Raw genomic sequence first — 13,921 nt, 5'->3', positions numbered from 1 at the left:
TTTGACCTCCTGGGAACCACAGTACATGAATGGCATATCAATAACCAGATCCTCAGAGCCCCCAGACCCTTTTATCTCTTTCCAGGATCAACTGGGTGTGAGGCTAGCAAGGTACTGGGCAGGAAAGGTGAGTAGGAAGGGCTGCCTGGAGCAGGTGGCCTGTCGAGGAAGAAACCCTGGGATGAACAATGGGGAAGCAGGGGCTGCTCACAGAGGGGGTAAGGACAAGGCAGAGAAAAGGCTGGGAAGACATCTAGATGTGGGTAGTGGAGAGGCCCACAAGGCCACTCCTTCACATATCTCTTGGGTCCCTGGTTCCTGTGACAGGGTCACAAATCTCTTCAGCCAGCCCACACTGCACCCAAGAGCTCACTCAGTTGTGGCCTCACACCTGCCTAGGGGTTCTTCCTCAATGGGGAACATGTATCCTGGGAGCCCCAGGGGTGAGGTGCCCGTCTATGATCAGGCAGCCAAATGGGTGTGTGCTGGACCACAAGGTTGCCACCTTTGCTAAGCCCTCCCAGGGAGGGACACTCTCTTCTGCATGCCAGGGCTGTGTCTGCCAGCCTTCCTCCTCCCCACCCCCTTCCTACTCTGCTGACCCTGGCCCAGCCCCACCCAAGAAGCATTGCTCCTGGCCTTGGGGACCCACAGAGAGGAATTACTTCAGAGCAACTTCCTTCCCTCTCTGAAGGTGCAAACCAGGAGGAGAAGGAGGAGGAGGAGGAGGAAGGGCTGTGTGGCAGCTACCAGGTGGTCAAGGTGTAAAAACCAGCATTGGGAGGACAGAGTTAGACAAACCTAGGCCCTGGGGCTGGTGGCCCCACAAGGCTGATGGAGCAGTGGGGACACACTACTAACCTGGCAGGCTCCAGGAAGAAAAGCAGTAGGGGCCAGAAGTCTTCTGAACTCCACCCAATCCCCTGCCCTGGGCAGTGGGCAGGGACTTGAGCCACGGCAGCAGCTTTAATGAGGAGATGCTGCTGCTGTGACTCAGCCCTCCAAAGGTGCCTTCGTTTATTTTATTTTTCCATCATAAAAACCCAAGTTGCAACTCAGCCAGATTCTCTGGCTGTGGGGGTGGGGCACATGGCAGAGCCCAGGAAGGCGAGGAGGGCAGGAGGACTGTCTGAAGCTGGCCCCTTGCCTTTCTTAGAGAGGAGTTACTGGGTTCCCTTGGCTTGTCCCTAGCAGGGAGCAAAAGCCTGGGGTGGGGTCCCTCTATGGACCTTCCTAGACCTGTCCTCTCTGCCTTCTGAGAAGAATAGCTATACTGGGCCTGTTACCCTTAATTCTGCTGTCTTATGACTAGTGTCCAGGTTGGCTCAAGGCCATCTATCCCAGAGCTGCATGTCTCAAATGCTTTCTGCCACAGAGAAGGTCCAAATGACGGGCTTCTCACCTTGTCCATATGACTCTTCCCTAGGCCTGCCCCACTGAACAAAATCAAGTTGGGAGTTGGAGAGCCAAAGACCTTAAAGGTCATCTGATGCTCAAGTCAGGCCCAGCGTCACTCCCTGGTGCAAAGCCAGGTTGTCTGAATGGTACCAGGAAACTTACTACTCCAAGACAGCCCATTCTGTCCTTGGCTCTGATGCTCCTTCCTGCCAAGATGGCACCAGAGCTCCTACCCCCTGCAGCAGACTGGCAAAACCGGTGCCCAACCTGACTGCAGGGGCTGGCCCCAGCTTAGACTGGTTGAGTGGGTATATCTGGCCAAGTACAAGTGTGGATGGGAGGAAGGAAAATGGAGAGCAATCTGCCCTACCTAGCAAAGCTAGCATGAAATCCCTCCTACAGAAAGAGCACAAGACCCTTCCCAATCCCTGGTGTGTGCTGGGTTGAGAGTGTAACCAGAGCTAGCAAGGTTCCTAGAAACTTCCACTCTTAGAGAGGTCCAAAGGTTCTGTGAATCAGGAAGTGGGCTGGCACAGTAGTAGCTGGGCTGAGCTGGTAAAGCCAAGCTCCTTGCTCTCTGGGTTCAGATACCACATGGGAGGGTGGTCTACAATCTTCCTTGTCCTGCCTGCAGCAGCCTGGGTGTCTTCAAAGCCTGTAGCTACTAGGAAATTCCACTTCAAGAATCAGGCTAATGAAGGCACCTGTCTGGGCTCTCTTGACCCCACCCTTCCTGGCCTCCCCACAGTGGAAGGCTGGGCAAATATGCAACAGGAGGGTCTGTCTATACAGCAAAGGGGTACCAGCCTGGAGCCCTAGCAGCGGAGAAATGGGCCTGCCTCAGAGAGTGACACTACTTCCTCCAACAACTGGACCACAGGGTTTTAGCCACAGTCCCCTTGTGGGTAGTGCTATCCCTCACTAGCTCCCCCTGTGCTCCATGGCCATCCCTTTGAACTTGCCCTCTTGCCTACTGGGCCCTTTACCCAGCAGAGTCAACTCTGGATCCTCTATTGGACAGCCCCTCTCCTTCCTCAGCTCCTTTCAGGAGAGAGAGGGGTTATACTCATAACTGAGATAATCAAGGGCAAGTTCAAAGTGGTTCTTTCACAGCGGCTTTCACCCTGGCTTCTAGTTGTGTTCAGACCCAGGATTCAGCCTGGTGGGGGCCCAATCCCAGGGAGCTTCTCAAGCAGAATGGTTTACCTGTATCTGAAAGCTTCCTCCTTGCCCCTCCCCCGCCCAGCTCCCTCCTCCTGGGAAATCACTCTAAAAGGGCCTAATGGAACTATGTCCTCCTCTCTTCCTCTCTCTCCTCCCCCTCCCTCTCTTTCCTTTTTTTTTTTTTTTATTAGCATTTGTGGAATTTATTCCCAAACTCTCCTAATCTTCCGTACACAACCATTTGATTTGCATAACCCAACCCCCTCTCATAAAAACTGGCTGCTAGTTTAATTAAAAAATGTAAATTTGCTGTCATCTCGGGGCCTGGTGAATTAGGACGACATCGGCATTTTTTATTGCTAAAGACGTCCAGATTGATCCAGCCCTTGGCTGAACCATGGTGGGGGAAACGGGGTCCACATGGCCCCTGAAGGTCTTGAGGTCCTGCTGTCCCTTCCTGAGAAGCCTGGATTCTCCTGTCACTGAATTACTTATTGTCAGAGTGCTTCAGGCTGGATGTGTCCTGGGCCACAGGGGATGTTAACCCATGAACCAATGCTTGTGCTGGCAACTCTTGGGGCCCGTGTCCCAGCCTTGTACTTTGTGTGCCAGGAGGCCCTCCGCTGAAGCTGTCCATGCTGCCTTCAGAGGAAGAGAGCCCTGCACTGCACCAGCAATGAGCCTTGGCCAGAGATGAGGCAGTGTCCCCTGTGAGTCCAGAGGTCAAAGGTCAAGGGGGATGCTCTTAGGTCTGGAAGCATGGAGTTGGTCCAGAGACAGACTCAGAAGGGACAGACCTCAAAGTCCCTATCTGCTTCCCCTTTTTTTGTGAAGTGAGGAAAAAGTGTTTTTCTTCTGAAGTTCTGAGATTAAGTGAAACTTCCAAGTTCAGAGAAGAGGCTGAGATGATATCGTCAGATGACTCCTCCAGGAAATAGCCAGAACTTTGACACCCTGGACTCTGCATGGCCAGAGTCCAGCCTGGGTCCCATTGGGAGTGCCCTGCTCTAGCTGACCTCCAGGGCCCTCTGGCTTCTAGGAAAAGTTTCCAGAGCCTGTCCCTGGATTGCTGGGAGAAGTAAGTCTCCCCAGGGCTCTGGGAGGTGCCCCAGGAGGCTCTGTCACTTGTCTCCTGCCAGGCCATCAGGACACCCACATAAGTTCTGTGGAGTGGTGCTCCCACAGCAGCCTTGGTGGGACTGGCATGGCAGGAGGACTGGCGCCAGCTCCACTTGGCACCCAAGTTAGAAGGAGGAAGACAGGAGGACCTGTCTCCCAACTGAGTAATGCCCACCCACTGCAGAGGCTCCCCTGGCCCAGGTAGGGGCCACTGCAGAAACACCTGGCCCAACTCTGAAGTCTGCCCCCTTGGCTTGGATGGGTGGGGGTCCCATTTGCGAAGAAGGGGGTGGGGCCTGAGAGGGAGGTGATGAGACACCTGATTAGAGGTAGGAGTGAGCTGGTTCTCTGTGGGCGTGGAAGGCAGGGAGGGGCAGGGTGGCAGCTGGCCTCAGACACCTTCACAATTTTTCCCAGCAGGGGGCATCACACCCTTCCTGGGCACAGAAGTCCTGAGGACCTCCACAGCCCATTAGCCAAGATCACACCTGTTGGGACACAGTCTAAATATTCTGTGAAGGGCCCTCCACCCACCTCACACAGCTCCAAAGCCCACCACCACATCACCTGCCCTGATCCCTTCCACCAGTGCTATCTACTCCAGTTGACCTCAGAGTTCGTTAGAATGTCAGCTCTTGGGTGCCAAGTGACCATGTCATGGACTTGGGCCTATCACAAACAAAAAGTCTGACACTAACTCTGATACCACCTTTCCTTCCATAAATGAAACAGAAAGGCTCAGTGATTAGTCCCAATGGGTTATCAGCCTGTTTGTTTCTTTTAAGACACTTTGGAAGAAGAGAGTTGCATTTGACCCCCTAGGATGTGAGGGTCGGAAGGAAGCCTGAGGCGCTTAGGGCAGCCCTCACCCACTCAGGTAGGAATCCCACAGGGGACAAGAACTATTAGATCACAACCACTAAGACACTGAATTCTCAAGACAAACTCTGCCTAGGTCAGTGGTTCACTACCTGGAGCCAAACCCGAGTCCCAGACCCAGGTGCCTAAGTCTGGTGCTTGGTCATCACCCACTTCAGGGTGCCAGCTAAAAGGGGGCTGGGAGAGTCCAGGGCCCCTCACTTTGAACTGATAACAGCCGCCTCAGCCCACAGATTCTCAGGTGAAAAACACTCATTAGCCATAATAAGCAGCTTGATCATCCGACACAGCCTTGTCCCAAATAAATTAAATTCCTTTACCTTGAGACAGTCGCCCCGAAACCAGACTAACCACCTTTCCCAACAGGACGCTGCTTTCAAAAACTAAACCACCCCCCACTAAAAAAATAAAAACACACACCCCATTGCCAGACACACAGAGATCTTTGCGGAGGGGAGTAAACTACTTTTAACACACACAGGAAAACAAAACAAAACAAAAATACGGAGGCATACCAAAAAGAAAGGAAAAAAAAAACACGGAGATCAAAAACCCCCACAAAAAACCCCTAAATCCTCTTTCTGGGTGCCCCCCAGCTCCCCGTCCTCTCGGTTCTTTCATAATGACAAGCATCAAATTAGTCACAGTCACTAGGCAAGTAACAAATAATGACAACACTATGGCCCTCCAGAAAGCAGGGCGCAGGGGCGGCGGCCCGGACCCTCGGCGCCGGCCCGCACCCGGGCCCAGCTGCTAGCTGATTGGGCTAAAAATAATAACTTCCGTAAAAGAACCGAAAGAAAAGCGAAAGAGCCTCCCGTGGGCTCCCACCGGCCGGTACCTGTTCCAAGATCCATTCTCCGCTCCTTGGTCCCAAACTCTGCGAGGAACGTCGCGGGCAGCAGAGGGGAGAGAGAAGACTCGGTTAGTGCCTGCGCGGTCCCCGCCCGCCCGCCGCGCTCCCTCCCGGGCCGCGCGGCGCATCCCGGGCCGGGGGCGCGGGCCGGGCCCGGCGGGCCGGGCGGCCAAACTTTCCTCCGCGCCCGTCCCGCTCGCTCTCACGCTCCGGCCGCGCGCGCCCGGCAGCTCCGAGTTCACCAACTCGAGCAGAGCCGCCGGCGGCCGCGGCCTGGCGGGGGAGGCCCGCGAGGCCCAGGGGCGCCCGCCGCGCCCCGGCCCGGCCCGCCGCCCCGTGGGGGTCGCTGCCGAGCGCCCGGCCCGGCCCTCCCCCGGCCCGCTCCCGGTACTCACCATAGTCGGAGAGTCGAAAGCCGAATTCACTTAAATAATCAACTTTCATAATACTTAATTAATGCCTAATTGCAACTGATTACTCCCCGAATAACAAGTTGTTTTAAAACCCTGATGTCATTGCTCCTGACGGTAACACTCAGGGTAACAGTTTGGCAGGAGGGAGCGCGCGGGCGGGAGCGGCCGGGCGCTGCCAGGCGCCGAGGTGATTGGCAGGGCGGCCGCGGCGCCGCCTCCTCGCCGGGCCCGCGCGGCTCCGGCAGGTGAAAGATCAGCGCTCCGCCCGCCCGCCCGCCTCGCGGAGGTGCTGAAGTGAATGGGCTCGCGCTCGCCCGCGCCGCGCGCTCGCCCCCGTGCGCGCCTCTCGCGCACCGACTCTGGCGGGCGGGCGGCCTTACTAGCTCAGTGATTCCCCAAACCTTTGACTTCGGGAGGAGGGAGGCGGGGACTCTGCGCTCGGTGCCGCCCGGGCGGGGGAGGTGGGGTGGTGTGTGTGGGGGGGCTGTCGCGCGGCCGGAGCGAGGCGCTGGCACGGCGCGCGCGCACGCGCCAACTCTCGGCGGCCGCTGGCGCGCGCGCTCGAACGCTCCCCTCCGCCGCTCCGGCCCCGCGAACGCGATCCGACGGCCTCGGCGCGCGCCCGCGCGCCCGCCCCACGCGCCACCGCCACGCGCGGCCGTGCAAACTTTTCCGCGCGGGCGGGCGCAGGTGCGAGGCGCCGCGGGACCGCGCCCGCCGGGACGCGCGCTTTCGCGCTCCCCTTGCGCTGCCGGGTGGCCCCGGGCTTCTGAGGTATCAAAGACATTTGGTACCCCGATTCCCTCATTTTGTTGCGGTTCTTTGAGTTCGAGGGAAAAAGGAGTCCCGGGCGGTGGGGCTGGGCGTGTCGGGAAACTCGCGCGTCGGCCTCGCAGGCCCCCGGCACCCGCGCTCCCGGGAGCGCCCGCCCGCCCGGGACACACTGGGGTTTCCGCCGCTTCGCTTTGCTTTTGCCCTTGAAATGGGTCCTGGCGCCCTCCCTGCGACGCAGGTCCCTGGTCTCCGGGCCTTTCTTTTTCTTCCTCCTACCTCCAGTTGGGCCACAGCCCCAAGGCCAGACGCCAATGGGTCTGGTGCCCCCTGACTTCCCCTGGGCCGGCCCTCGGGCAGTCTTTCCTTGGGACGCGCCTCCACTCATCTGCCATCACTGGGGCTGGTTCCCCAACGCGTCCCCCTTGCATTCCCAGACAGAGCACAGGCACCCCTCAACCAAAGTGCCAGGGTCCTGCCACCTGTTTCCTCTGTGCCCTGGGAGTCAGGACCACTTTGACACTGGACTTCATTCCAGACTTCATTTCCGTCGGAACCGGGCACTAACTTCTATCCTTACTTTCCTTTTTCTCCCATGGAGTTTGGTGAGTGTCTCAGCACCCCCCATCCCCCCCAGGTCCCTACTGCAGCCATGTATGTTAATAAGCCAAGTTACCTATGGGGCCTCGAGGGCAATTTTGCTAAGACAGGACCTGCTCCCACTGTCTGCAACTCTCTGCCTCTTGCAAGCCAGGCCTTCTCTCTCCCTACTTCCCTTCTTTCCTATTTTCCAGAGGGGCCACACTCCGTTTCCGTGAAGGGAGGGAAACAGGCCCTTCTCACTCTCTCTCTCTGGTCTCAGGTGGCATTCAGCAAAATGGCGCTGGCATATTTCTGCAATATTTCTATTTTGCAAAGAGAAGGCCTTGGGGCAAAGATGTCAATCTACTCTTTCTCCTACTTTCCCCTTATTTTTCTTCTTTTTTTCCTAATTATTCTTTGGTTCTAAATGGCCTCACAAGAGTGTATCATCTTGAATTTATTCCACAGCCCTCTCTGATGACTTCTTTGGCAAACCCCATTTCTAGCTGTCACACAAACTCCCCCTATCCCCAACACTATATGCAGATAGTATCTGGAGAGGCTCAAAGTCTTTACTGAGAGTCCCCTGGACCTAAAACCCTGAGTAAGGGGGACAGAACTCCTAAACCCAATCAAGCCCTGTGCTACGCAAAGCCAGGCCTGAGAATCAACTGGAGGCCCAGGGAAACCAGCGAGGGAGGACCACGTGCTCTGCTCTCCATGGGGGTTTCAGAGAAGGCATCCTTGTGTCCAGGAATGCTCTGGGGCACACACCTACCTCTGGGTGCTGCCACCTAGGGCATCCCAAAGCAAGGATTCTGCCCTCTTGCAGGTTTGGCTTATAACAATAGGCCATTGATCCCAGTCCTAGGGTGGGCAACTGAGTATAGGGAAAATCTGGTGACAGTGGAAGGTCATTTGAAGATGTCTGCTCAGACCAGGAGCTCCTTGTATAGGGGACCTGTGTGCCTTTGGCTGGCCTTGAATGTCCTTCTGGGCTTTGACCGATGGTCAGGAGTGACCCCTGAGGAGTGCCTGGGTGGATAGGAAAGTATCTCTCTTTCCAGTTACCAAGGCAGTGCCCACTGGGTTGGCCATCAGGACTTTGTGTCCTCTGGTGGGCTAAGACTGGCAGGGAATGGCTCATAGGGCAAACTACGAGGGCTGGGAGGGGGTGGCGCAGGCAGAGCCAGATAGAGGGGCTGCCATGTGCCGCCTATGGTGGGGGGAGATCTGGGCCGCTGAAGAGCGTCTGATCTGCTGAGACAATGGCCCTAGTCAGTCACCGCAGGCGAAGTGGGCCGTTCCCCAAAGCAAGGGCCTTTGGTAGAAGAGAACAGATCAGAGAAGCAAGAAACTGAGGCCAACTTGGCGTTTTAGCATCTGAGATCGGAGAAGAAGTGGGGGCACTGCATGCACTGGTCAGAGGCTATGCACGGGTCAGAGGCCGTATAATGAAGAGGTCCCCAGATTTCTCCCTCTGTCTGTCTCTGGGTGTGTGCTCAAAGCAAAGGGAGAGGCATCTCTTGAGACTATGGCCTACTTCTGCCTTGATGACCCTGACATGGTTACACCTCTGAGACCCTGAAGCCAGGCCACAGTAAGGACATTCATGCCTGGAGTCAATACCTAATGCCTCAGTTCTTTCTGGTCCCAGAACCTGGGCCCAAAACCTCCAGCTCTTCCTCAGATACCCCACCCTAAGAGAAAAAGTGAAGTGGAAACCTTTACAGCAGTCCTCCCACCCAGCGGTTCTGCCAGGACCCAGGAAAGCCACCTGCTCTCCCCAGACAAGCTGCCCAGCTGGCTCCTGTCCTCCCGCACCCCCAGTTTGCCCACTCGTTCTCTCCCTCCCGAGCCTGGGGCCTTCTCACTCACCGACCTGTTTACACACCAGGTATCTCATGCTTTATCTGCTCTCATTTTGAATTTGTAACTTTCACATAAACTTGAACAAAGCTCCTTTTGTTCCTGCACCCCACCCTAGGATCCCAATAAACTGGTTCCCTCTGAGGCGACTGGGCCAGGGCACAAAAGCCCCGGCCAAAGGACCGCGTGTGCATGTGAACCAGCATGTTCGCACCTGCGAGGGAGTCTGTGTGTTTGCGTGTGAGCGCACTCCCCAGGCTCATAGAGGGAGGGTGATGGGAGAGTGGGGAGCCAGCAGAATGTGGATGGGAAGTGTGGGGAGCTGGGGGGACAGAGGTGCCACGGCTTGGGCCACGGCCCGGGCTCATCAGCCAGCAGAGCCCATGCCTGGGCACGGACAGGTGGGTGTCAGGCGGGGGGGGGGGGCAAATGTGGATGAAAAGGAAACAAAGGGGAGGAAAGAGCCACAGAGTGGGTGGCAGAGCGAAGGGCCGAGGCCACGCTAAGCGTAAGGCAGACACAGGGATCGCATTATGGTAGGGTAGGGGCTGGCATAGCCGCACGCTCGGCCCTGTAATCCTGTTAGCCAGCAATCTCCATTCCGAAAGAGCTTCATTTCTTTGTGAATATTTGTAAACTAGATATCTAATGGAAAATTATAGGAAAATTATAGTGAAATTCATGACGGAGAAATCCGATTATCCTTAATTCAATTATGCCATCTTAGCCCACACAGCACATTTCCCATTTTTTTCCCATAAATACCGATGCCAGGGGTCCCGGTAATCAAATAAAATTGAAAATCATCTTCCCATTAAATTCAATTAGCCGCAATTTCTAAAGCCTATCAGAGATTTTAATTACTAAATTATAAAATTCTCCAATGCTAAATTGAAACCAAAAAAATTGCACATCCTTATATTTCAGAGAAAAAAAAAGGGGGCCAGAAAAATCCTTGAAAAATGTCCTCCTCTCTGTGTCCAGCTCCAAAGCAGTATCCTCACCTAGAGGACCTCACAATGGCTGCCCTTTGCCTGGCTGGGGAGGGCCCTGCTGGGGCGAATCACACCCCCAGTCCCAGGCAGCTCAGCACAACACGGTAGTGGCCTTCCTCACTCTGGCTGTTCTGGCTCCTGAGATCTCAGCTCTGTCCCCCTTCAAGAGGTCTCTAACTCTCAGTGGCATCTTTTTGGCCAGAAGCTGGGCTTGGGCTCAGGCCACAGCTTGACATCAGGGATCTACGTGGTTCCAGGACAGCTGATCAGAGGCAGCTGACTTCTCACCCGAGCTCCTGCTCTCTGGCCACTGTGCCATGCCCCCTGGCAGCCTAGGCCGTGTGGGAAATGGACAAAGCCTGGTTCTGAAGGAGGACAGACACCACAGGGTGGTTCTGTGGGCCAGTGTCTTCTCCTGGGCGTTCCCAAGGGGCCACTGATCCTGGGAGAGTACCAGCCTCCTGGTACAAGGGTGGGATCAACTTGGCCCAAATCTGGCCACTCCCTGCACTTCTAGCTCATTCTGTTCTCCTGACCCTCTCCTGGGAAGTCAGTAGCCTTGAACTGGCCAGAGGGCATGCCCTTTCCCCATGAGACAGGCTCAGTCTGACCACCCCCCCTTTAAGGGAAGTACTGGACACAACCCCAAGCAGTAGCCCCTCCCCCACATACCACTTACCCGCCTCTAAAGGGTGCTCTTCTAGTCAGGAGAGCCTGGGGGCGTGGTAACGGTGGTGGCATAAAGGGACCTGGGGTCTAAAACCCAAGGTAGGTGGCTGAGTGGGCAGCCAATGGCCCCCGGCAGGCTCAGGGCAGTCAGCGGCAGACCTGCCGGCAGCCCAGCACCCAGGAGCAGGGAGCAGGTTTGATTTGCCAGGCAGTCAGCGGTGCCAGCAGGGGAGGCACCGCAAACAAAACAAAAACAAAAAAGTTAATTATCTTTGGCTTTTTCTTAATAAATATCCAAACTGGCCCGGCCGGATCCTCCGCTTTGGAGGGAGAGAGAAGAAGGAGGAAAAAACACCCCAAACCAAATGCAACAGACTCTCTCATGCCTACTTTTCCCCTTTGTCTCTGGGCCTCCTATTTATCTCTTATCTGAAACCGTGAGGGTTTCACATTAATTCCTAAATTTTGCAAGTGCAAGAGCCTGGCCACAGAAATTTTGTGTTTTTTGTTGTTGTTGTTTTGCCTTTTTAGTTTTGGGTGGAAAAGTGAGGTGTGAGAGAAGAGAGAGGCAGGCGGGAAGGAATCGGGTAAGGCACACAGAACAGAAGGGAGTAGAGTGGGAGAGACAGGGAGGCAGAGAGTGGGAGGCAGGGAAGAGGGCTGGGGTTGCCCCCTGGGCACGGCATCACCCATGGCACGAGCCAAGGCAGGGACCTGTTTGGGAAGGTTGCTTTGTCACTTTTATTTCAGCTACAATTATCAATGGGGATTTCTCATTTTAAAACTTCAAAACCACCTGGGTCTTTCTGGCCACTCAGCTCCTCGATTGCTGCTGGTCTCTGTGCTCAGCCTCCCTTGCAGGAGTGTGGCTGGGCAAGGGCAGCCGGAGAGCATCTAGGGGAGGGACAACAGCCGTCCTTATGGGGATGTGTGTGAAGCTATTCTGCATGGAGTCACAAGTTATCTGGGGAGAAGAGAGATGTGTGTCTCTGTCTGGGCCTACGTGTTTGGATGGTGCATGTACATGTTTGAGTCCAAACTGTCAGAAACACGTGGCAGGGCATGTGTGTGTATGTGTGTGTGTGTGTGGGGGGGGTAGCCAGGACGTGGAACGGTCCCTCCTGGAGCACTGGCTCTGGAGTCTCCCAGCTCTATCATATGCTGACTGTGCAACCTTCACTAAGTCACTGGCCTTCTCTGAGCCTTCATTTCCTCAGCATCTGAAGGGAATAATAACTAGTGGTTGCCCGGGCCTGTGGGGAGGGGTGGATGGAGAGTGACAGCTGATAAGTTTGGGGTTTCTTTCAGGGGGATGAAAATGTTCTAAAATTAGATAGTGGTGATGGATGCCCAACCTCATGAATATACTAAAAACCACTGAATTGTACATTTTAAAAGGGTGAATTTTATGGTATGTGAATTATATTTCAATAAAGCACTTATAAAAAAGTGGGGAGAAAAGGCAGGAGTCACAACAGCACTGTCTGCTTGGGAGTTGTGGGCACACAGCACACAGCAATTGCCAGTGGAGGATGGTGTTGGTGAGTGTATACTGCTGGTGCTTACAAACGTCCCCCTAGGTCGCTGCTGCCAGAGCCTGCAGGCTGTCAAGCCACTGAGCTGCCCCCGGGTGCCTGGTGGGGGCTCCCCGGCAGCTGCTCCCTGGCAGGGGCGGGAGAGTTCATGGCTCTCCTCCTGCCTCTCGCTGGGTCCCTGGAGAGGAGGCTACCCACCAAGGCAGGCGGACTCCCGGGCTGCGCACTCGCCCGTCTGGCAGACACTCGTATTCTCCATGTGCAGCAGACCGTGAATTCACCTTCATACTAGTTACAGGGTTATTTAGCTTCTCCTGACACTGACAATCACAAACTTTAATTCGCAGCCTGGCTTCTCCCTGCTGTGCCCTCTGCCTACCCCCGAAATCCTTGGGAGAGGATGGGAAGGACCGAGGTCCAGCTCTCTCTTGCCAAAGCTTGCCCTTCAGAGTGATGGAGTGATGGGAGGAGGCAGGGATGGTCGGAAGGAGAAGATGATGGGCAAAGGGCCGGGAGAGAACAGTGTGGGAGAGAGGAAGTACCACCAGGGCTAATGGGAGCTTCCGCCTGCTCCTCCAGCCTGACACTAATGTATTCAACCTGACATCCCATCCTGCCCTGAGTGACGACTCGGCTGACCAGGCCGCTGGACAGAGGGTCTGGCCAGGATGGATGGGGTTGGGACTCAGGCCTGGGGCTGAGCTCCAGGACAGGCAGCGGGCATGGGGCAGGCTGCTCTGTTACTGCTGGACTAGCAGGTACCATCCAGGAGCCAAGTCAGGCCAGGTGGGACTGCTCCACACAGGGCTCTGCTGGCGCACTGCCTGTTGCTACGCCATCCCTCTTCCTCTGATGAAGGCAGATGGATCTGCTCAAAGCTACTGCTAAACATCTGGTGGGACATCGAGACCCTGAGATGTCTCACTGACTACCCAGTCGCACAGCATGACATTCGTGCTGGAGACAGGGCTGCTGAGGCATCACGTGTTAGGTCCTCGCTGCTGGGAAAAGCTGCTGCCGCCTGGCTCAGGGGCGGCCAGCCCTGGCAGTGCTCCTCTCTCTTCCCTCGGCTCCGACGGATCCCCTTCTTCTGTCTCCCCTGTGCCCCCACACCCTTTGCAGCAGTGGTCCAGCTGCCAGAGGCCCACGGAGGCCTGCCATTGACTCAGGGTCCTGTCAAGGCCAAAGATCTCATCTCTCAGCCACCCCCCCCCCGCCTCCAGCAGTCATCCCCATCATTCTTCTCCAAAGCCTCCCAGGCAAGTGACAGGGACAGTTTGCTCTGGGGAACAGGGGACCCTCGCCTTCACCAACTCCACGCTGGCCCCACCAGCCACTCAGCAGGCAGAGAGTCCCAGGAGCAGAAAGCCAAGCCAAGGGGACTCTTAAAGACCAGAGGCCTGTCAAGGACCCAGGCCAAGGAGCTTGGAAAAAGAGAAGCAGGGCTGGGGAAAAGGAGAGGCAGGGAAACGCACTGGTGGGTCCGAGGGTGTGTTCACTTCCTCCCGGCCCCATTCCACTGCCCCACCCCTGCCAGCCAGGGAAGTGGCCAGGGTGGCCTGGGCAAGAGAGATGTCAACGGGGCCGATGGGAGAAGGGGCTTGTTGACTGCAAACTGTCCATTATGGCTCAGATTATAAGCATATTGCACAGGGCTTCTCTGCACGATGC

General features: G+C 55.9%; 1 protein-coding gene across 7 annotated transcripts in view; it reads right to left on the bottom strand.

The window, feature by feature from the left end:
* Casz1 (castor zinc finger 1) overlaps positions 1-13,921 on the bottom strand; it is a 143,003-nt gene that overhangs the window by 47,525 nt on the left and 81,557 nt on the right. For 4 of the 7 annotated variants that reach the window (XM_076861316.2, XM_076861312.2, XM_076861315.2 and 1 more), the window contains exon 4: positions 5,402-5,440. Coding sequence is in view for 6 of the 7 variants with exons in the window: in XM_076861312.2 (XP_076717427.2) it covers positions 5,402-5,417 (16 nt within the window). In the remaining variant the exon portion in view is untranslated. Of the gene's footprint in view, positions 1-5,401; positions 5,441-5,811; positions 5,921-13,921 lie in introns of those variants that run through there. The other 3 variants (XM_076861310.2, XM_076861317.2, XM_076861311.2) reach the window with 1 other exon arrangement.

This window comes from Callospermophilus lateralis, chromosome 7 (assembly GCF_048772815.1).
Source record: "Callospermophilus lateralis isolate mCalLat2 chromosome 7, mCalLat2.hap1, whole genome shotgun sequence".
In the NCBI taxonomy this organism is placed as follows: domain Eukaryota; kingdom Metazoa; phylum Chordata; class Mammalia; order Rodentia; family Sciuridae; genus Callospermophilus; species Callospermophilus lateralis.
This window is presented reverse-complemented; position numbering and strand designations above follow the sequence as displayed.